General features: G+C 44.3%; 2 protein-coding genes across 2 annotated transcripts in view; both read right to left on the bottom strand.

Annotated features, from left to right (window-relative positions):
* PPIL2 (peptidylprolyl isomerase like 2) overlaps window positions 1-11,350 on the bottom strand; it is a 77,638-nt gene extending 66,288 nt beyond the window's left edge. The window contains exons 1-5 of the mRNA XM_083717368.1: window positions 11,159-11,350; window positions 8,329-8,378; window positions 7,313-7,358; window positions 6,094-6,156; window positions 5,049-5,100 (exon numbers count right to left, since the gene is read on the bottom strand). Coding sequence (XP_083573494.1) covers window positions 5,049-5,100; window positions 6,094-6,156; window positions 7,313-7,358; window positions 8,329-8,378; window positions 11,159-11,190 — 243 coding nt within the window. The 5' untranslated portion in view covers window positions 11,191-11,350. The remainder of the gene's footprint in view (window positions 1-5,048; window positions 5,101-6,093; window positions 6,157-7,312; window positions 7,359-8,328; window positions 8,379-11,158) is intronic.
* Window positions 11,351-15,287: 3,937 nt separating this feature from the next.
* HIRA (histone cell cycle regulator) overlaps window positions 15,288-24,432 on the bottom strand; it is a 61,396-nt gene continuing 52,251 nt past the window's right edge. The window contains exons 21-25 of the mRNA XM_083717019.1: window positions 24,308-24,413; window positions 22,722-22,844; window positions 21,529-21,692; window positions 19,139-19,227; window positions 15,288-15,931 (exon numbers count right to left, since the gene is read on the bottom strand). Coding sequence (XP_083573145.1) covers window positions 15,815-15,931; window positions 19,139-19,227; window positions 21,529-21,692; window positions 22,722-22,844; window positions 24,308-24,413 — 599 coding nt within the window. The 3' untranslated portion in view covers window positions 15,288-15,814. The remainder of the gene's footprint in view (window positions 15,932-19,138; window positions 19,228-21,528; window positions 21,693-22,721; window positions 22,845-24,307; window positions 24,414-24,432) is intronic.

Raw genomic sequence — 24,432 nt, forward strand, 5'->3', positions numbered from 1 at the left:
CAACTTCAGCTTGCTGGGGCTGATGGGAGTTGTAGTCCAAGAGGGTACCAGGTTGGTGGATGCTGGATTAACACATCATAGAAAAGGCGCAGATTTTTGCCTGCTCCTTCCAGAATACCCATCAGCTATTAAGGCCTCCGCAGCTTCTTTTGGAGGAGAAAAACAAGGCAGACAACAGGCATTCAGAACCTATCACTGCAGAGCATATAAAGTTTACGAAGAAGCCCCCTGCTAAAGTAACACTTAACCTGTTTGATCATGGACAGTGTTACAGTTCATAATCATGAAACAGTGGTTAATTAGAGGGATTCCTCAACTGTTAGTGCCACAAAGGGACTATGTGCTTGGAGAAGAGGCTCATTATTACCTAGACTTATTGAGCTGAGTTGTGACTGTGAGAACAAACACAGCAACTGATTCATCCGCTGCCACGGAGCTGGAAATAATTCTCAATTTCAACTAAACATGGCATATTGTTGTTGCAGCGCCACCTTGCACCCTTCAGCCCAGATTGCACTGTGGTGTTAAACCTTGCACCTAGGTGAGACCAGGGAAAAGAGTCGGTGGAAGAAGATTGGAAGAAATTTAAGGACTATTTACAGAAATATTGTAAAATTAATGAATGTTAGAATGATGTTGGATAGAAATTAAGTGGTTTCCAGCTGTAATGCTTTAAGAGACTATGAAAATCAGGGTTTTAGAAATAAATAATAACTAATGGTGGGGATTTGCTGAGCTAAAAATTTGAATTGGAATACAAAAAGGGGAGGTGAGAGGAGGTCTGGGAAATAAGTTAAAAGAAAATAAGTAAATGGAAATTTTATGTGTTTTTAATTGTTTTTATTTTGTATTTTTGTTATTCTTTCTTTTTGTTTTTTATAATGTATTATTTTTGAAATGTCAATAAATATTCATTAAAAAAAAAAGAAAACCCCCCCCCCCAAAAATAAACCTTGCACCTGGGAAGTATCACTTCAGACTGTACTTGGGGGCTCACTCTGACAGAACATTTTCCATACCAAAAGAACAAAAGAAACCTATGCAGACAAAGCTGGAACTTCAGGAGTAAGGCTCAGCAATTTGAATACCTCTTGTCACCAATGTACTATTTTCTCCATTGGGGGTGGGGTTTGTAGGGAGGAGCATTCCTCCATGGCCAACTTGCACCTCCCAGTACGTTTCCGAGCACAATTCAAAGTGCTGCTGCTGACCTTTAAAGACCTAAACAGCCTCGGTCCAGTATACCTGAAGGAGCGTCTCCACTCCCTTCGTTCTGCCTGGACACTGAGGTCCAGCTCCAAGGGCCTTCTGGCGGTTCCCTCGCTGTGAGAAGCCAAGTTACAGGGAACCAGGCAGAGGGCCTTCTCGGTAGTGGCACCCGCCCTGTGGAACGCCCTCCCACCAGATGTCAAAAGAAAAACAACTACCACCAAACTTTTAGAAGACATCTGAAGGCAGCCCTGTTTAGGGAAGCTTTTAATGTTTAATAGACTACAGTGGTACCTCAGGTTAAGTACTTAATTCGTTCCAGAGGTTCGTACTTAACCTGAAACTGTTCTTAACCTGAAGCACCACTTTAGCTAATGGGGCCTCCTGCTGTTGCCGCGCTGCCAGAGCACAATTTCTGTTCTCATCCTGAAGCAAAGTTCTTAACCTGAAGCACTATTTCTGGGTTAGCGGGTTAAGTCTGTAACCTGAAGCGTATGTAACCCAAGGTACCACTGTATTGTATTTTAATATTCTGTTGGAAGTTGCCCAGAGTGGCTGGGGAAACCGAGCCAGATGGGCGGGGTACTACTACTACTACTAATAATAATAATAATAACAGGCTGAAGATACAGGTTTACCACCCCAGTGGGAATTACGTCTCACAGAAACCAAATACATTAAAAAAAACCTTGTGTTTCTTTATGGGGAAGCTCTGGCCACAGGTCATATTAGGTCCCACAGCTGCAGAAGAACAACAGGCAGCCTTAAAGTCTGCGGTGAGCAACCTTATGCCTGACAAGGAGTCCCCTCCTATGGTTTCTTACAACTGGGATTCAGAAGCATTACTGCCCCTGGCAGTGGAGGTAAAACACAGCCATCGTGATTCATAGCAGCTGACAGCCTTTCTCCTCCATGAATTTGTCCAGACCTCTTTTAAAGCCTTGCAAGTCAGTGGCCATCACTGCCTTCTATGGGAGCGAGTGTCACAGTTTAACTCCACACAGTGGCGTAGCGTGGGTTGTCAGCACCCGGGGCAAGGCAAGTAATTTGCACCCCCTAACCCATGGATTTGCACCCCCTAACCCGTGGATTTGCGCCCCCTAACCCGAACCCCCAGATGTTGCGCCCGGTGTGGCCGGCCCCCCCTGCACCCCCCACGCTACGCCACTGACTCCACATTGTGCGAAGAAGCACTTTCTTTCGTCTACCCTGAATCCTCTTAATGTTTAGCTTCATCAGATGCTCACAAGTTATAGCGTTATGAGAGGGGGGGGGACTTTTCTCTTCTCCGCTTTCTCCACCCTGTGCAAAATTTCATACAAAATTTCATTGCTACTCCAGAGTAGACCTGCTAAAGTGAACGGGGACGGCTAACTTAGGTTCATTAATTTCAATGAGTCTAGTCTTGAGTAGAACTTCGTTGGGTACAACCCAATGATTCTAAGCATGCACAGGATCACACTCCTGCTCACAGATCGCTTCTAGGCCCAAATAATTCCAAAAGCACACCTTGGGAGGCGGGTATAAGTTACAGAGAAGAGCGCCATGTGCACATCTCTACAAGAGACGAAAACCCTGGTACAAAAAGATTTTGGGGAGCCAAACCTTTCACACTCATATCACAGCTGCCACCTAGTGCTTAAAAGAAATCTCTGCAGATTCCAACAAGACATCCTCATAATAAAAGTCACATATTTCTGGACTGTCCTGAAAACAGGCACAAAAGGTTGAGCTTGGGTTTGACTGTGAAGCACGGAATAATTGCAACCCACAGCAAATAAAAGTTCGTTCTGTTCAGATGCTGTCGGCACTACTAGCCTCAATTTAGGCAAGAGATAACCGCTTTAATCCCAGGAGCGCAAAAAGTTTTCCAGAAGGGTTAATTCAGGCAGCAGCAACCAAGGGGAGAAAGCAACAATCCACACAGGAATATAAATATGTGAAATAAGTTAAACTTAAAACGAGGCTCAAGTTAACAAAGAAATTGAAGGCAAGACCTTTGGAATGACTTCATCAATAAACGAAAAGGCAGGGCCGGATTTAGGTTTGATGCGGCCCTAAGCTACTGAAGGTAATGGGGCCCTTTATATGTCCAGCAGCCCTTTGTCAACAACAAATTGTCGTTGTTTTTTGTGTCGAATATACCTTCTAGAGAAACTCAAGGAATGAATTAAGGTGCATATCAGTCAGATAGTTTTTCCCATATACAAAACCTTAGCTGACTGGCAGAAGCTTACTGGGGCTTTGGAAAGGAGACTTTCCCAGTCCTACCTAGAGATGCTGGGGAATGAACCTGGGGTTTCTGCACGCAAAGCAGATGCTTTGCATCTCTTTGTGCTTTTCTTTAAATCTAGGAGGACCACGTGGCCAATTTCAAACTGGCATGCAAGCCACATCCAAGAAGCATGGTGCATGCTCTCAGAAGTCAGGATAGCACACGCACACATAACTTTCAAATCAGAATCAAGATTAAATGCAGAGCGGGCTGAATCTAGGGATTAATGCATGGGTAGGCAAACTAAGGCCCAGGGGCCGGATCTGGCCCAATCGCCTTCTAAAATCGGCCCGTGGACGGTCCAGGAATCAGCGTGTTTTTACATGAGTAGAATGTGTGCTTTTTATTTAAAATGCATCTCTGGGTTATTTGTGGGGCACAGGAATTCACTCATTCCCCCCCCCCAAAAAAATAATCCGGCCCCCATAAGGTCTGAGGAACAGTGGACCGGCCCCCTGCTCAAAAAGTTTGCTGACCCCTGGATTAATGGGAAGACAACAAAAGTGGATTTTGAGAGTTCTTATTTTGGCAAAGAGATTTATACTTGAAGCCTGGAAGGATAAATACCCATTGTCTATTACACAATGGTCTACGGCAGTGGTTTTCAACCAGTGTGCCATGGCACCCTGGGGTGCCTTGAATGACGGTCAGGGATGCCATGGGCAACACTGGCCTCTGTCCCCCTTCCTTCCTTCCTTCCTTCCTTCCTTCCTTCCTTCCTTCCTTCCTTCCCCTCCGAAGCCCTTTGTCTCTGCCTCCCAATGGCTTGCACAGCTGTTTATTGCAGCAGCCCTGGCTATAACCTCCATGGTCAAATGGCGCCTCTGAGAGGCACCTCTCTTTAGGGCAGGGTGGGGGCAGCTCAGAGACCAGGGGCAGCAGCAGTGGCTGCCCAGAAGACTCCCAAGCAGAGGGGCGAGAGAGGAGACTGAGGGGAACACTCCGCAAGGGAGGGTGTTGAAAAAAGGGTGAGGGGCTGCCAGCTCTACAGGCAAAGGGTGGCATAACTGCGCTCCTGAGCCGCACAGGGGTGCCACAGAAAGAATGTAGTTTGTTAAGGGAGCCATGTACTCAAAAAGGTTGAAAACCTCTGGTCTAAGGACGTCACAGCCCTGGCAACGTTTAAATGAATTTCATATATGCATAATTTACATGTGGATACCTATTTGAACATCTGCAGGGCCTACATTAATTTTTTAATTTACTCGTGTACTGATGGTCACTGTATCCCCAAAGTGAGCAGATTGTTCTACTGTTATTACTAGTGTTATCTGTGTATTATAATTTGCTTTTCTCTCTCTTTTATTTCTTCATTAATTTTATTTATTCTATTTCCTTTCCTGGCTAAATGGGCAAACAAAAAATTAATTTTAGAAAAAGCAGAGTACACCAAATCAAGAGTAAATGTGAAAGCTGGACGGAGGCTCGGCAGCAGTCCTGCTGATGGGCTACAATCCCCTTCTTCCCAGCTGCTTGCTACGTTGGCTGGGGCTCGTGGGAGCTGGGCTGCCATCAGCTTCTAGAAGAACACAGCCCCCACCACCCCCCATCCAAGAAAACCTACCTCTCCTGTGCTTGGATTCGTCCCATACTTCTTTATCCAGGGAACGATATTCCTAAAACAAGAACAAAAAAGATGCAGAGGTTCAGATACAAAATCAGAAATGCCTGGTTCCTCCCAAAAAGTCACATGTGTTCTGGTGTAGCCTAGGGGCTTAGGAAAGTGAGCTGAGAAGCCACCAACTTAAATAGCACCTTGGATATGAGCTCACTTTAAATATATAAAATAATAATAATAATAATAATAATAATAATAATAATAATAATAATTTATACCCCAACCATCTGGCTGGCTTTCCCCAGCCACTCTGGGAAGCTCCCGATAGAATTATTATTATTATTAGCGTTAAAACATCAAACATCAAAAACTTCCCTTCAGATGTCTTCTAAAAGTCAGATACAGTGGTACCTCGGGTTAAGTACTTAATTCGTTCCAGAGGTCTGTTCTTCACCTGACATTGTTCTTAACCTGAAGCACCACTTTAGCTAATGGGGCCTCCTGCTGCTGCTGCGCCACCGGAGCATGATTTCTGTTCTCATCCTGAAGCAAAGTTCTTAACCTGAGGTACTATTACTGGGTTAGCAGAGTCTGTAACCTGAAGCGTATGTGACTACAGGTACCACTGTAGTTGTTTATTTCCTTGACATCTGATGGGAGGGCATTCCATAGGTGCCACTATCGAGAATGCCCTCTGTCTGGTTCCCTGTAACCTCGCAGTGAGGGAACTGCCAAAAGGCCCTCGGCGCTGGACCTCAGTGTCTGGGCTGAACGATAGGGGTGGAGACGCTCCTTCAGATATACTGGACTGAGGCCGTTTAGGGCTTTAAAGGTCACCACCAACACTTTGAATTGTGCTCGGAAACGTACTGGGAGCCAATGTACGTCTTTCAGGACATACATTATTCTCCCCACCTATTAGCAACTTGTGACGATAAGAACTGTGCATCCTAGATGGCAGATTTGCTCAATTTTCCTTCAAGGAGAGAAGAGATATACTAATGGGAGGAAGGGGGAAGAGAGGGAGACCACTGAAAAAGTAGGAACTTACAGCAAGTCAAAGATGGTGCCTTCCAGTGTGCATACAGGATATTCAAATGGCTGCAAAGATAAGCTGGGGGGAGAAAAAAAGTAATGTGGCGATTAAGTAAATGTGAATTAAATATCAGCAGAAGAGCACAATGATAAGCCAGCAATGCAGTTTTACCTAAATCCTGGGATGGGGACCCCGTGGGCCATGCATGTTCTGTTGAACGACAATTCCCAACAACATGGAGTTCAACAACATGCCCCATTCCTGACCTAAGCAATGACCACAAAGAAATATTTCTGGATCGGATATTCTGCAATTAGAGCTCCACCACCCAAAAAATAGCCCTGTTCATAGTAGATCCTCACTTAAAACTCTGGGAAAGCCAGTGCAGTACAGTGGTTAGAGCATCAGACTTGGACCTCGGAAAATGGGGTTCAAATCCTCACTTGGGCCATAAAGCTCACTGGTGACCCTGAGCCAACCTCTGTATCTCCACCTATCCTACCTCACAGGGTTGTTGTGAAAGGGAAAAGGGAAGAGGGAGGATTTGGGCCACACTGAAAGAAAGATGGAATATAAACGCAATAATAATAATATAAACAAATAAAAATAAAGTTGGGTAACCTGGAGAAAAGTCTCAGATGAAGAAATGGGCATGTTCTGACAAGTGCTTATAAGCTTCCTCAAAAGGCAATTAGAATCACAGAACTGTAGAGCTGGGAGGGACCAAGATGGTCATCTAGTCCAACCCCCTGCAATGCAGGAATCTTTTGCCCAATGTAGGACTCAAACCCACAACCCTTAGATTAAGAGTCTCATGCTCTACCAACTCATGTGCTATCCCAGTGCCAAAGGAATGCTAAAGATGGCACGGGGTGGATTAGGGAGCCACAAGTGATTAAGATGCAAAGGGGGCTATTACGAATGAACATATTAATACCGTGTACAGTTCTGGTCACCTCAACTAAAAAAGGAGAGCGATTCAAAAAGGAGAGTGATTCTAAATGATGAGTTCTAAATGAGTGATTCTAAATGATGAAGGTTCCAGGTTCAATCCCTGGTATCCCAGGCTGGAAGAGATTTCTGTCTGGAAAACTGGGGAGCAGCTGCCAGTGTACAGTATACAGTTCTGAGCTTCAGGGATCAAATGGTCTGACTCTGTGTAAGGGAGCTTCCTATTTTCCCATAAGAATTATAAAGGAATTAAATCAGAATTTAATATTTCTTCAGTGCTCACCTGCAGTGATCAAAAGGTAGACGTCTGAAGTTGGACTGTGGAATTTCTGTTCAATTAAAACAAAATAAAAACATTTCACACACACATCATGTTCAACCTTGGGATAAACAGATTGTTTTCCTGATTATAATGCTAGAGCTTCTGTCTCAGTTTCTAACATTCTTTTTACAATGCATTAATGAACTGTGGATTTCTGATCAATACACCACATTACCCTAAATATCATTCACACGAGTGGGCATGCAGCAGACGTCATTGGATGTCATTGGATAATGTCAAAACCCCTTTATGCACATTTCTGATCCCAATGATGCACCCATGAAAAGAGTGGGAAATAACTGTATGTCGGAATACTGTGAATAAGAGGCAACATGATAGTTCCTGCATGGAGTCCACAACGTGGAGAAACTGGACGCAGAAAAGTTTTTCCTCCTGTTTCATAGCACTAGAATTCACAGGCGTCCAATGAAGCTGAATGTTGGAATACCCAGGACAGAGACAAGAAAATACTTCTCCACACAACACACTGTTAAAACTATTGAACTCGCTCCCACAGGAGGCAGTAGTAGCCACCAACTTGAATGCCTTTAAAAGAGGACTGGATAAATTCATGTGGGAGAAGATTATCAATGGCTACTAGCCATAATACCTATGCTCTGCCTCCACAGTTGGAGGCAGCAATGCTTCTAAATCAGGCATAGGTAAACTCTGGCCCTCCAGATGTTTGGGACTACAATTCCCATCATCCCTAGCTAACAGGACCAGTGGCTAGGGATGATGGGAATTGTATTCCCAAACATCTGGAGGGCCGGAGTTTGCCTATGCCTGTTCTAAATACTAGTTGCTGGAAACCACGAGGGATTTTGAAGCTTATATGCTTGAATCCTGCTTGTGTGTTTCCCACAGGCTTCTGGTCGGCCACCGTGAGAACAGGATGCTGAACTAGATGGGCCATTGGCCTCATCCAGCGGGCTCTTCCCATGTTCTTAAAAGTGCTGTAAATCCAAGCCACATACCTGCTTTCTTTCCTCCATAAAAATGTGTGTATTCTGCACAGGTTATGTACCTAGAGAGAGAGAAAGACAGTTAGGGGGACAACAGTTATTGCCCCAAATTTTGTTTACAGAGCCAGGAACTGCTGCTGCAGTTAAAGATCCTTCTGTGCTGATACAGATAAAAATGGCAGAAATGACTGGCAGAATTCGAGATCAAGGAGAAGAGCAGGTGGAAGAGGATTGGAAGAAGTTTAAAGTCTACTTACAAAAACATTGTTAAATTTTTGAATGCTGAGGACATTGAAAATGAAATGAAGGGGTTCTAGTGATTAAGACAAATAAGAATATGAAGGGAGGGATAAGGATAAAACTGAATAATGAATGATCTTGCTAAACTAATTTTTAAAGTGGAATACAAGAAAGGAAGGCGGGTGGAAGTAAGGAAAATAAGGTTTTGAAGGATATTAACTTGAGAGAGAGTTCTTTTTTCTATGTTAAACTTTCTTTTTTATGTTTTCTTTTTGTTTTTTCCTGTTTTGTATTTTGATGTTTGTTGTTTGTTGTTTTTTGTGATTATTTTTGATTTTTGTCGCTATGTTAAACTTTTTTGTAAAATTTATTAAAATATTAATTTTAAAAAAAAGATACAGATAAAAATGGATGTGACATCCAAATCTGAAATGCCTTTTGCAACACAGCTGAATGGAAAAGCCATCTAATAAGGGCAAAGGAGAAGGAAGCTTGTAAATAGCCAAAATGTTTAGGCTGCAATCCTAAAGGCACTTAAGAAGAAGCAAGCCCCAGTCAGGACCCAGACCCTGGTTCAAGTATTACCTTGCTCATAAACTCACCAGGAGACCTGAAGGCAAATGGCTCTCTTTTCTTGGTTCCCCATCACCATCTACAAGATAATAGTACTAGCTTTCCTTACAGGGTTGTTGTGTGTGTGCATGAAGATCTCTGACCAGTAAAAAAAACCAATAACCTGTTTTACAAATGTCAAGCCTTATTTATTGAGGTCACTTTTTAGGACAGAGTTTTAGAGTTGCCTAAGCAATACCTGTACCAGTAAAATTTTATATATCTTTTAAAACAACCAATAAACAGCCAATACACACCCAGTGACGTAGCTGGATTTAGAACAAATGCAACCAGGTGAAAACCAGCTGCACTATTCTTGGAACGCATGTGGCGAGAGGGCAACTTATGCAACCCACCTAAACCTCACAGCCTTTTGGACTAAGATACAGAACTATGATCTAAGCCTTGTGAACGATGCAATTGGTGTGCTGCGCTGTTGCGAGCGCTCAAGTTGGAGAACAGCCTTTACCAAAGGTGTCATGGGCTTGAAGATGCTCGAACTCAGGACAAAAGGGAGAAACGTGCTAAGAGGAAGACACGCTTGGCAAACCCTCACCATGATAAACTCCCGCCCGAAAACATGTCTCCACTGTGGTAGGATGTGTGGATCCAGAATTGGCCTCCAGTGTCACTTATGGACTCACTGTTAAGACCGTGCTCATGGAAGACAATCTTACTCGGCTACAAGTGATCGCCAGAGAAGAAGAAAGAAGATGTAAAACTGGAAAACTGATTTTAAAATGTTATCATTAAAAAACAAAACAAAAACAGCAATCCAGCAAAACCTGGTGGATTTTTAGATATAGATATATTTATATATGTGTGTGTGTATCTATATAAGGTAAAGGGAAAGGGAAAGGACTGCTGGACGGTTAAGTCCAGTCAAAGGCGACTATGAGGTTGCGGCGCTCATCTCGCTTTCAGGCCAAGGGAGCCTGTGTTTGTCCACAGAAAGCTTTCCGGGTTATGTGGCCAGCAGGACTAAACCGCTTCTGGAGCGACGAAACACTGCGATGGAAACCAGAGCACACGGAAACACCGTATGTATGTATGTATATATGTGTGTGTGTATCTATATACAGTCATAAAGGTAAATGGACCCCTGACCATTAGGTCCAGTCGTGGCCGACTCTGGGGTTGCAGTGCTCATCTCGCTTTATTGGCCAAGGGAGTACAGCTTCCGGGTCATGTGGCCAGCATGACTAAGCCGCTTCTGGTGAATCACAGCAGCGCATGGAAATGCTGTTTACCTTCCCGCTGGAGCGGTACCTATTTATCTATTTTCACTTTGACGTGCTTTTGAACTGCTAAGTTGGCAGGAGCTGGGATAGAGCAACACCCCATCATGGGGATCCGAACCGCCGACCTTCTGATCGGCAAGTCCTAGGCTCTGTGGTTTAACCCACAGCACAGTGGTACCTCGGGTTAAATACTTAATTCGTTCTGGAGGTCCATTCTTAACCTGAAACTGTTCTTAACCTGAAGCACCACTTTAGCTAATGGGGCCTCCCGCTGCCGCCGCACGATTTCTGTTCTCATCCTGAAGCAAAGTTTTTAACCTGAGGTACTACTTCTGGGTTAGCGGAGTCTGTAACCTGAAGCGTCTGTAACCCGAGGTACCACTGTATATATCTAATGTATTAACTGAATCATGGGCATTTTAGGAGGTGGGCAGCACCTCAGATTTGTATTGATCTGCATTGATTGAACGCCCCCTCCCCTTGGCTATACCCATGAGCTGAATACAAAACCTAAAAAACTAAAGTGACATAACAGCATGAAGAGATTATTAAACAGATTTTTTTTACTGTTGTTGTCCCCCGCCCCTGCATTTATATGCCGCCTTTTCTACCGAGGCACCCTACCCCCCACCCCCCGTGTGGCAACAACCTGACAGGAGAGGCTCAGCGGCCCCTGCCTGACCACAACCAAACCAGGAGGGCCCTTTCGCTTCGGGTGTGGGAAGGGAGAGCCGGAGATTTCCACTCACATCTTGTCCTTCTGGTGCTGCCTTTTCCCCATCTTGGCTGCCGAGCTTGGTCACCTCCACGGTGGCCTCGGGGAGGGAGGAAGAAAAAGCAACGCCACACGGAGCCCAGCCGGTAATCCAAACGGAGGAGAGAGAAACAGTCTCCTGAAGAGGAAAGCGGAAGCTGCAGCTACTTCCGGTGGAGCGGAGTGCGCCGCTCATAGGGGTCCCCCTAACCGGAAGCACCGAGCCGGCACTTTAAGATTCCGCGCTTCTCCACGCTCCCTCTTCTCTCAACTTTAAAAAATAGATAAAGTGCCGGATTTGCTTATAAGCTAAACAACCTATAGCTTAGGGCCCCACTCTCTTGGGGCCCCCAAAAAATTTAAAGGGAAAAAAACTTAATAATTATTTCACTATTAATATATTTCTTCTTAATTGTATTTCAGTTTAACAATTACTTTGATAAAATACATATTTCTTTAGGTGCAAATGACTTTAGATACCTATTACGTCCATAAATTACCATTTAGCACATATTCAACACAAAAAACGACAATTTGTTGTTGCCAAAGGACAGATGGACGCATAAAGGGCTGCATTACCTTCCAGTAGCTTAGGGCCTCATCAAACCTAAATCCGGCCCTGGATAAATAAACAAATAAACAAAAAAAGATTGGGAATCACATTTCCTGGCCATATAAAATAAGCATAGGTGTCTCTTTCGGCTCCTGGGAGACTGAGTAGCTGTCACCGTTCTGCACAATGAATACTCAGCAATAATAGCCCTGCATAAAAGTGAGTAGTTTACCTACATTTTTTCTCTTTCGGGCCACTTTTATCGTATTTGCTGTTTGCACTCCACAGAGTTCAGATTGTAATAAATAAATGAAGCAATTAAAAACCAAACTGTATTTAATGCGGACATGCGGCACTCCACTTGAATGAAGCCCCTGGTGGTCCACTGGCCACAGTTGGGAATTAATATATTGCAAGGGCTCCCAAAATCCGTTCTCTTGAGTACAGTATCCTTATAAAGCCATTATCAAGAGAGACATATAAGCCCACTGGCTTGGAGGAACCACAAGATTTGCAGAAGTATAAGTTTATACAAAATGGAGTAGGCTATTAGCATTTATATAAACACTAGGAGAATAACACTATACCAATTTATAGAAGAATGTATGGGAATATCATATACAGTATTGCTTTTTTTTTGCATATTTTCGCTTTTATACATGTCTTTGTTGTTGGTTTTCCTCTCTCACACTTTTCCTTCTTTTTTCTGCATCACTTTATTTATTTTAACTGAAATCACCTTAATAAAACATATTTAAAATATTACATTAAAAGAAAAAGATTTGCAGATGTATTAAAGAAATAAATTCAACCCGCCACTGCCAATAGCCCAATCAGGAATGATCATGCTCTAGTGGCTACAGAGGGTTAGTATCTAAGGGCAGGAATTCATTGAAGGGTGAATCCCCCCCCCCACCATTTTGTAAGTTCATTAGTATCAATTAATGGATGGTGGTGGAAATGAGTATCTGGCAATTATGGCAGTTTCAACATTTCAGCTTTGTTTACTAAAAACTAGTAGAAATATTAGATCACTCTCTAAGGCAGATGATCCTGAACTACATCCAGCCTAATGCTTTCCTTCGTCACAAGTTTCTGTCATGTATGCGAACGTATGCCAATAATAGTAAAAATATTTATTGATTGAAAAAGGAGCTGGGGATGTACACCCCCCAATACATTATGGACTACTACAAAGATGCACCCAGAAGGGTGTCCTGTATGAGAAGGCACTGAATCACATTGAGCCTAAACTTTCTGTGGCTGCAAGACTCTGTCAAATATGGCACCCTCATGCCAATAAGAGCAAAACATGTTGGAATGAGCAGGGAGGGGGTGTCCACTTTCATTGTGTCCACTTTTGCCTCTAACTCCACCCACATGTTAGGTTACCTGGATAGCTTACAATTTTTTTTTTAAATCAATATAAACATAAAACAAGCTATAAAATCAAAGGCAACATAAATACAGTATGTCTTTTTGTTAAAACACAGGTGTAAAAATGGAGAGCCATTCTGAGTTTTATAACTGCTTTATTTAACTGCGTTCGAGTTTATACATGACATGGGTTATTTGATGGCCATTTGGGAAGGCCAATGTTTCAATTGGTAGATCATCTTGCTTTGCATAGAGGTCTTGGGTTCCATCTCCAGATAGGATGGGAAACACTCATGTCTGAAACCACGGAGCGTCACGGCCAGTCAGTGTACCAGTGTTTCTCAAACGTGGCTCCCCATCTGTTGTTGAACTACAAGTCCCATCATTCCTGACCGCTGGTCCTGCTAACTAGGGATGGTGGGAGTTGTAGTTCAACAACAGCTAGGGGCCCACTTTTGAGGAACACTGGTAGACAGTATTGAGCTAGATGGGCCAATAGTCTGACATGCTATGAGACAGCTCTTCCTATGAAGGAATGGGAACCTAGGCTCAATTCAATTTTTATCCTGCCTTTCTTCATGAAGCAGCCCAGAATATGCTGTGCCACTTGTAGCGGAGACCACCTAACAAAATACCATGAATGCCAAACTTTGGTGGTTAAATATGGGTAACTGAATGTTAACCCTGCCCACCCTGGTGTTTGGTTTCTGTAGTTTATGGTTTGCCCCTTAACTTCCAAAAGTAAATAGTCGCTCTGTATACACTTGCCACAGGTCTTGAGAGCCAGCTGACTGAGAGCCAGTCTATGTCTAATCCACAACCAATCCTTCGTGTGTATGGGCAAGACTGGCTGATATGCTCTTTATTCATTCCATGCATTCAGCTAGATCATCGGCAAGCTAACTATTTGGATCTAATAACTGTAGCTACTCACAGAATCGCTTTTATAGAACAAAGATATAATGTCATGTTCTCTGCTTTTTTGGATGTGCAATGTGTAAAACCACCACAAAGGATATTGTTCTTTATATAAAGATCCCTGTCAAAAATACTTGTTAGGAGTTTAGTTGCAAGAACCTAGTCACACCTAGAGAGTTTGTTTTCATTATCAAACAGCAAAAAAAAAAATGCAGTTACTTTGCTTGTGTTTACCTACACTGATGACCGGGAAATTAAGAGTGTATTTTTGGCTCAACATTTTAATTTATTATTATTATTATTGCTCTGTTTTATTACAGCTTACAGCTAAACAAATACAGCTATTGCCTACCATGAATGCCTCTTCTAAAATTATTTATGACCAACTTATTTATGTAATCCCAATACTTGTGTGTTTGTGCGATATGGCTTCCTCCCTCCCTTTCAGGCTTGGTTTGTAAAGATGCTTCAGTGATGACCCACAGATGAAATACAGCGGACACTCTGGTTGTGAATGTGATCTGTGTGGGAGGCACGTTCGCAACCCGCAGCGTTCAGAACCCACAGCACCGTGTCTGCGCACATGCGGGTTGCAATTCGGAGCTTCTGCACATGCGCAAAGCACGATTTAGCGCTTCTGCACATGCATAAGCGCCGAAACCCGGAAGTAACCTGTTCCAGTATTTCCAGGTTCGGCGCGGTGCACAACCCGAAAACCCGCTACTTGAAGCGTCTGTAACCCCAGGTATGACTGTACAAATGACTACCGACTGAAAACAAAGGCTGCATTCAGTTTTTGTTTTAAACAGGCTGTGGCCCGTACAGTTTAATGCTACTACAAGCAGCACAAGAACTTCCACTTTGTTCTTAGATCAATGCAATGTTCATTTATTATTTGTACTTACAAAACCCCTCCCCCAAAAGCCCAGCCCCTCCCTTTTCAGCTACCTCCCCATCCCACCTCCCCCAACAAATGCCTTTTACAAATAGTTAAAAATTAAAAACCAGATGACATTAATTTTGGTACAGTTATTCAGCAATATAGCTGTCATAATTAATGGGTTACGTTTCATTACAACCAGGGTGATTTGGGGTAAAGGGGGCGGGGAATTCTGGTTATCGGCCAAATAAAATTTCATATTACAAGTTAGCAAATTCTAGTACAAAAATAGTCCATGTGATAGAACAGCCTGTAATATTTTTTTTTTTTAATTTTTATTGTTATTCACAGTTAAGAGAGTCTGTTGGCTGCATAATTCCTTAAGTATTTTATGAATTTTTCTTTTTCTTTTATGGGGCTTCTTCTTATATAACCCAAATATAGGACAGAGCCTCAATAAATCCTTAGCAAAGAACCCTAGAATGAGGGTTAATAAGATGTTCAGTTTATCTTCTTGTAATGTGCTTTTCACGGGATATCCAAAACCCAACTGGTTCCCCAGGTAGTCTCTTTGATATTTGTCCCTATGAGATCTAGAATCAAAAGGACCCCTGAAGGACATTCTCCAGAACTTTTCCATAGTGGCCACAGGCCACGGTAGCGATGCTCAAATTCCACATGGGGAGGGGGGTGCAAAAGCATGCTCTGTTCATCCCCATTTCCCCCACACATTCCTCTTGTCATCTCCTTTCAAAAAATCATCAGTATTTTGCTCATTAAAACACCTCGGGCCTGGTTCTTCTTCACATCTCTCCCAGGAGTATTCCGTTCTGACTATGGCCCCTTCCGTTTCCACCTGTTATTAATGCTTTTCTGCAATTTGTTTCTTTTTTCCTTAGGCCAGAGAAACATCTGCAGAGGCGCTACTTGTCCCTCAAGATATCTAGCTGCTCTTGGTATTCGGTGAAAAGCCGTTGCAAACGAAGGTTCTGACCGATGACGGGAAGCAGTTCCTTGAGGAGCTCTCGCTTGCGTAAGCCCTGCACGGGAAAGGAAAATAAATCCATTAATGTTCATCACACGGCAAATACCAGAGTTTGACTGTGGGATTACAGGAGACTCCCCACTTGTGGCTGACTTATGCACAACCATGTATGCACACTGGGAAACAATCACCGTATTTTTCGCTCTACAAGACGCACCAGACCATAAGACGCACCTAGTTTTTGGAGGAGGAAAACAAGAAAAAAATATTCTGAATCCCAGAAGCCAGAACAGCAAGAGGGATCGCTGCACAGCGAAAGCAGCAATCCCTCTTGCTGTTCTGGCTTCTGGGATAGCTGCGCAGCCTGCATTCACTCCATAAGACGCACACACACATTTCCCCTTACTTTTTAGGAGGAAAAAAGTGAGTCTTATAGAGCAAAAAATACGGTAATTTAATTCATACCAGGAAATGGGAGAGGAGAGCTGGAGTCCTTGTGGCTTGCGAGGAGATGTTCCCTGAAGTCCGAAGAGGACATCAGTAAGCACAGAGAAGAGACTGGACACTCAGTGGGGCTTTGTTTAGGCTGCTCAGTCTCCCCACCTAACATCTAATGTGTGCGGTAGCGCAGCAGCAGCAGCAGCAGCAACAACAACTGTGTGTGCCCTCCAGCCTTCTGCAGGCCCCAGAGCTTCAATTCCAGTTGTGGACATTTTTGGTACAGTGTATGGGTTTTTTAAACCTGGATTGGAGAGACAGTGGCCGAGAGGGCATTTCAAGGGTGTTTGGAGGGTGCTCTCCCCCCTGTAAGTGGGGAATCACCTCTACAGCTGTGATAAAAGGTAAAGGTAAAGGATCCCTAACAGTTAGGTCCAGTCACGAACGACTCTGTGGTTGCGGCGCTCATCTCACTTTACAGACCGAGGGAGCCGGCGTTTGTCCGCAGACAGTTTTCCCAGGTCATGTGGCCAGCATGACTGAGCAGCTTCTGGCGAAACCAGAGCAGCACACGGAAACACCGTTTACCTTCCCGCCGGAGCGGTATCTATTTATCTACTTGCACTGACATGCTTTCAAACTGCTAGGTTGGCAAGAGCAGGGACCGAGCAACGGGAGCTCACCCCGTCGCAGGGATTCGAACTGCCGACCTTCCGATCGGCAAGCCCTAGGCTCATTGGCTTAGACCACAGCGCCACCCGTGTCCCTATAGCTATGATGTGTTTGTGCAGATTGGGGGCTTTCTCTTTCTACGTCAACTGTCCCAAAGTATGTGGCTGCATGGAGGACGTATTGCATGAAAAACTAGAGGGTCACAGTTGTGCTGGAAAGTGCTTCATATCACTCACAGAGAATAAATGGATGCATAATGTTCCCAAGCAGGCACCGGCTCACATACCTGCCCAAGGATAATCACACAGGTAGGTGGGTGGGGAAACAGGACCCAACTGCTCATCCCTGGGAGCAGCCAGCAACATGCTTCTTGTTGCCTCCCGACATAAAACAAATTGGGTCCTGCACTGGAGAGGCAGGTGGCTTCTGCTTCCTGGCCTCGCCATCAAATTAACTCAGAGCTTTCCAAACTCTTCACATTGGCGACTTGCTTTTTAGACATGCATTGTTTCGCAACACAGTAATTCAGTATTTACTAGCAAACAGGACGTTAAACTAACCCCTTTCCAGCCCCAGGAGGAGCGCAGGAAATGTTTGCGTGACACACCTACACACTGCCGCCGACACACTAACATGGCGCGTCACACAGACTGGAAAGCTGTGAATTAACTGGTTGAAAATGAGGGACGATTAGCCCTCAAAGACAAGTGAACCATGCCCTGGGTAGCTGGGTTTCCTTCTCTTTCTTCATAGGGAAAAAACCCTAGAAAATAATAATATGCAGTCAAACCTCGGCTCACAAATGCCTCCGTTTTGGAAGGTTTTGGCTCCCAAGCGCCAAAAACCCACAGCTAAATGCTCCGGTTTTCAAATGTTTTTTGGAAGCTGAACGTCAGACGTGCCTTCCGCTTGGGTGCAGGAAACTCCTGCAACCAACCGGAAGCTGTGCCTTGGTTGTTGAACATTTCAGAACTGAACGGGCTTCCGGAACGGATTACGTTTGACAACTGAGGTTTGACTGTAATCACTAATTATTATTTATGGGCCCCCATCTGACTGGGTTGCCCCATCCACTTTAGACAGCTTCCAACATATTAAAACACATTAAAAGCCTCTCCTCAACTAAAAGGATGACAGTACTGACTATTAATACTTATGCTTTTCCTTGTTTTGTAAATATATGTATATATATTTGTGTACATATACACACACACACACACACATATATATATATTTGTAAATATATATATTTGTGTGTGTGTGTGTGTGTGTGTGTGTATATATATATATGTGTGTGTGTGTGTGTGTGTGTGTGTGTGTGTAAATATATATATTTACAAAAGCAACATTAATTTGTAGCTCTCAACCAATACAATTCTCAGTGGCAAGAGAAAGGGCACAGATCTGACATCAGGAAGGACAGTATTCTCAAGAGAGTAGCAGAAAATTTCAGCCTCCCAGGACACGATGTTGCTGTCCTTAGCGTGGCAGTTTGTGAGCAAAGGAACACCTAGATAAAACTACTGAGTTCAATTTTGAGTTCAAGAAGTTCAATTTTGTCGCTTGTGGCCTGAATGGAGATAATGGGTTTTTATTCTACTGCTAGGTAATTTGACTATCCCCAAGTATTGCCATCTATTTTAAAGGCAGATATAACTGTCTCCCTTCAGCAATATTGGAAGGGCATCATCGAGGTGTCCCAGATAAGGGCTGTCTGTGTCCCATTGCAGGTGAAGTAGTTGAAAAGTTGGGTCCTGTTTTCTTTGAATGGAATGTAATAGGCTACTTTGCCACCTCTTTTCAGGAACACCCAGGAAGAATACCAGAATGGTACCTGAAACTTTTCTTGGCTGCTATCGGAATATGATGCTCTCATTTAGTTGTAGTTTGTAACCCATATGTATATGTTTCACCATGTGCATTGTATTGTATTTTAAACAAGTGTGATTTTATTCTTTCTCTGCTCTGTTTTTTTTTGGGGGGGGGGTCTGTGACTGTATGATAAATGATTGCTTGTTTGATGAGTGGCTGGATTGTCAGAATACCAGGACTGTATACTTTGGACCTTCTCCTTGGTAACTTTGCCGCTTCACAAAGGAAGGGAGAGAGGCAAGGAATTTGTGTAATCTATTCTGAAAGGAAGCCACCTTACCACAACAGTTGCTTCCCACTGACTTCCAGCTGAGCTGTGGACTGGACCCAATAAATCCTTGCATAATTCCCGCAATCGATATTCAAACCCTGATAAAAGACAGAAGGTGAAATCATGTTCAGAGGCATCACAATAAATCCTTTGCGTAAATCATATAGCAGAATGTAGTGAGGGCAGCCCTTACAAAATCCCAGGAGTGCAGTGGTGCCCCGCAAGACGAACGCCTCGCAAGACGGAAAACCCGCTAGACGAAAGGGTTTTCCGTTTTGGAGGTGCTTCGCAAAACAAATTTCCTATGGGCTTGCTTCGCAAGACGAAAATGTCTTGCGAGTTCCTGTGGGTTTTTTTCCCTCCCCCCCCTTTTTCTAAGCCACTAAGCCGCTTATCAGCTGATCCGCTAAGCCGCTTATCAGCTGATCCGCTAAGCCGCTAATAGCGCTAATCCGCTGAGCCGCTAATGGGCTTGCTTCGCAAGACGAAAAAACCGCAAGACGAAGAGACTCGCGGAACGGATTCTTTTCGTCTTGCGAGGCACCACTGTACCATAAATTGCTTGAGTAAGAAATAGGACAGAAACAAGAAGACAGAGCTAAGAATTTGTTATGAACTAGGTTTTGTTTTTTTAAAGTTGACCATCCATGTTCATGACAGTTAAGGTTCTGTCTGTTGTCTGCGTCACACTGAAGAACCAGAAATGGATAGTGACACTGCATATTATTCCATTCTTCGAAAGACTGACTTTGTGATTGAGCTAGCCAAGTGAACGTCAGAAAAAAAACTCAGAGGCAGCTGAATTGCTTCAGTTGAATCCAAGCTTATTTACTATTATTAGATTTGATTTATTGCCTGCTCTGCACCATAAGGCCCAGGATAGGGTGCAGCAATTTAAAAACCCAGTATGTAAAACAGTTTAAGACAAATTGAGAGTCATGGGAATAAGGTGGGTCCTTAAAATATGCATGTTCGTTGTCAAAGACAAGGGTAAAGAGGTTCATCTTCAACATAGAACAGAAACTACATACAGTGGTACCTCTGGATATGAACTGCCCCCTTTGCGAATGCTTTGGGCTACGCACACAGCAAACCGGGAAGTACAGTACGTGAGCCGTGCGGGATGCATGTTCGCAACCCGCATCGTCCGCAACGGCGCGTCTGTGCACACCTGGGTTGCGATCCGGCACTTCTGCGCATGCACAAAGTGCAATTGAGCGCTTCTGCGCATGCGCAACCGCCAAAACCCAGAAGTAACCCGTTCCGGTACTTCCGGATTTCGGCGGTCTGCAACCCGAAAAAACGCAACTTGAAGCATCTGTAACCCGAGGTATGACTGTAAAGGAAAGGTTTCCGCTGCCAGCGCCTGTGCGGAAGCGGGCTACCGTTGCCCGTGCCTGCGCAGAACAGCCCACCTCTAGATACAAATGTTTCGGGATAAGAACAGACCCCCAGAACGAATTCAGTTTGTATCCAGAGGTACCACTGTAATGATGGTTCCTGATGCACCTCTTGGAGAGGGAATCTGGCAAGTTAGCGGCTCTCCTGGCCACCTCTATTCTGAGGGCAGTGGAGAGCCCCCTCTGCTCATTGTAACATCTGGGAGGGTCTGGAGGGGCAGGAGTTCCTTGAGGGTCAGTTTGCAGCAACTCACCGCATAAGGAGAGGGACCAATTGCTGACCATGGTGTTGACCAGGGGGTTAAGGCAACAAAGGTGAATTGGGGACAAAAACTCTCAAACGAGAGATGCATAAGCAGCACTGAGAGAAACTTCGTGGGGGGAGGGAAAGGTAACTCCCAGTGCTGCCGTACTCACTACTGCAGTGTAAACAACCCAACCCTAATGGCAGAACAACAGAAGTGGATTCTGCAAGCCCTTGTAGCCGCCAGGTGACTTTTGCAAGCCCAGAAGGGCAAACACCCACCACTTATTCTGCGATGGTCTAAGGAGCTGACTGCCCTTGCTATTTTTAATGCACTTCTTACAGATGTCAATTTTGTTTGGATACCTGCCAGGAAATCTGGATGGCATATATATTTTTAGGCGCCAGGTGAAAACGTTCCTCTTTAACCAGGCTTTAGGACAATTCATTCTCTACAGCTTTTTAAATGTGTTTGGGGATGTTTCTGTTCTAACCATTTATTTGTGCTTTTTTATCTTTTATTTTTATCTTGTAAACCACCCTGGTATCTTCTGATGAACGGTGGTATATCAAATCAAATCAAATCAAATAAATAAATAAATAAATAAGAAAGATATCTATCAACTTATATATGTCTAAAGCAAGACAGACATATTAGTGTTCATTAAAGTGTGCTAATGTTTTTTTCTTTCTTTCCTTCTTTCTTTTGTTAAATTTGCTCAAAGAAGCACATGCATACACACTCAGAGTCTCACCTTCATTAACTAGATATCGTGCATAGATAAGGAGCCAGTGGCGGTATTCGTGACTTGACTGTAAAGTCAGCGCTGCAGCTACCTGACTCTCCAGATACGCCAGAGTCGTTTCCTGCTGCACCAAATGAGGCATGGAGAACAATCTTGCCGCTTGTCTCCCAGAGCTGCAATGAAGAGCAGTGACAGGAATGTTTTCAGAAGCGAAGAAGCAACTGCTTCAACTGTAAGTGTCCGTATATACTCACACTCTCTCTTCCCTGCTCCACCTCCACACAGCTTCGCCAAGAGATCAGAAGCTTCCGCTCACAAATCGGGAATGGAGGGGGATGAAGGATTGCACGAGCCAGAAGCTATCTGTGCTTGTAACAGCAAGCCAACAATAGCAGATGCTTCTGAATTATTGCCATTAATATTGGATTGTCCCCGTAGATGGTGTTTCACAAAGAGCAAGGGGGCGAGTCCTCACCCAAAACGGCTCGCAGCGTAAAGGGAGGCAGCAGGAAGGAAAAAGAAAGGGCACCAGGGTAAACAGGGGGTGACTATTCAATTACTTAAGGCTCGCGGGTGGCGCTGTGGGTTAAACGACAGAGCCTAGGGCTTGCCGATCAGAAGGTTGGTGGTTCAAATCCCCGCGACGGGGTGAGATTCCGTTGTTCAGTCCCAGCTCCTGCCCACCTAGCAGTTCGAAAGCACGCCAGTGCAAGTAGATAAATAGGTACCGCTCCTGCGGGAAGGTAAACGGCATTTCCATGCACTGCTCTGGTTCGCCAGCAGTGGCTTAGTCATGCTGGCCACATGACCCAGAAGCTGTACGCCGGCTCCCTCGGCCAATAAAGTGAGATGAGCGCCGCAACCCCAGAGTCGGTCACGACTGGACCTAATGGTCAGGGGTCCTTTACCTTTATTCAATTACTTCAGTTACACACACTTGGTCTTTAGTCCCTGGTCCTCCAGATGGGAACAGAATGTGGGACTAAAAAGACCTTTAATCCAATCCAGTAAGGCAGTGGCTCTATGCTTTTGTGGCTCTAGATTCTCATAATTAGGTTTTGCACCGAGAAGTGCATGCAAACCTTGAGGAATAAACTAGCCCCCAGCTATGCAAAATTCAGCTACTTGCCAGGGATAATGCCAGGGAAACTACTGGGGAGGCATCAACAACAACAAAAAGACGAGGCTTAGTAAGTCCATACTTAGACGTTCTCCCTTGTATTATAGCTAACGGTCCTGAACACAGCATAGCCTCCTGCGATGGCAAACTGTTCCTGAAGTCCGCACATTGCGCCAGAGTCTCCTGCTTGTCAGAAACAAGGTTCCTGTAAAGACAAAAACAGATTTGTAGGTGATTAAAAAGGAGGGGTGGGGAGGGGATTAAACTGAAATTAGAGGGGGGATATTTACTTAGTTTTAATATTTATATACAAGTAGGGTCTCAGCTGATGCGGGTGGCGCTGTGGCTTAAACCACAGAGCCTAGGACTTGCCGATCAGAAGGTCGGCGGTTCGAATCCCCGCGACAGGGTGAGCTCCCGTTCCTCGGTCCCTGCTCCTGCCAACCTAGCAGTTCAAAAGCATGTTGAAGTGCAAGTAGATAGTTGAAGTGCAAGTAGATAGTTGATAGTAGTTGAAGTGCAAGTTGAAGTGCTCTGGCAGGAAGGTAAACAGCATTTCCGTGCGCTGCTCTGGTTCGCCAGAAGCGGCTTAGTCCTGCTGGCCACATGACCCGGAAGCTGTACGCCGGCTCCCTCGGCCAATAAAGCGAGATGAGCACCGCAACCCCAGAGTCGGCCACGACTGGACCTAATGGTCAGGGGTCCCTTTACTTTTACCTAGGGTCTCGACCCAAAGTTCTCAAAGCTGTTTGCTTAGGCAGGAAATTGTGGCTTGCAAACACGTTTTGGGTAAAGCAGAGGGTCGCAAACGAGGCCGTCTCCATCAGGCCTCTTCTACCTCACCTGTCACCTGGGACAGGGGCAGTCTGCCACTCCAGCAGATTGCCTCAGAGGAAGAGATGAGGAGTAGGGTTCATTCCATGGACTTTGATAAAAGCCCGGCTCCATCAGGCACCTCTTGCCCCCAAACCGTGCCAGCAGATCATTGTAAGAACAGCTGTTTAAGAAGAGGTGCCTGAATTTGATTCCCCAACTTCCCTCCCCGCCCGTTTCCCCTTTTGTGTCTTCTCTCTCTCTCTCTCTCTCTCTCTCTCTCTTTCAAGACTGTAAGCCTGCAGACAGGAACTGTCTTGTTTTAATTGATTATATGCAAGACCGAAATATTGGGAAATTTTGGAACAAGAGGGAGATAGATTAAAACTGCAGAGTTTTGAAAAACTAAAAAATAAAGTGCGAGACTGGCTCCATTATTATCAAATAATGGAGGCATATAATTTGGACAAAAAAATTGGCTTCCAGGTGGAAAAATCAAAATTGGAAACAGAACTGTTAGATCCCAAAACTAAGAACTTGTCAAGAATGTATAACTTGCTGTTGAAATGGAATACTCAGGATGAAACGGTGAAATCAGCTATGATTAAATGGGCACAAGATGTTGGACATAATATCATGATGGCTGACTGGGAACAGTTGTGGACCACAGGTATGAAGTTCACGGCATGTGATGCCTTAAGAGAGAATATAATGAAAATGATTTACAGGTGGTACATGACACCAGTCAAGCTCGCAAAAATTTATCATTTGCCCGATAATAAATGTTGGAAATGTAAAGAGACTGAAGGTACATTCTTTCACCTTTGGTGGACATGCCCAAGGATTAAGACTTACCAAGAAGACAGAGAAGGGTTAAAGCAATAGGCTTTTCCATCAGACATGTTCATTAAGGGGATGCCATGCTGTGTCAACAAGATCTGAGACACACTTGTTTCGCTTCCTATAAAAATCAAATCAGA

This window comes from Podarcis gaigeae (genome assembly GCF_964106915.1).
Source record: "Podarcis gaigeae genome assembly, chromosome: 16".
Taxonomy (NCBI): Eukaryota; Metazoa; Chordata; class Lepidosauria; order Squamata; family Lacertidae; genus Podarcis; species Podarcis gaigeae.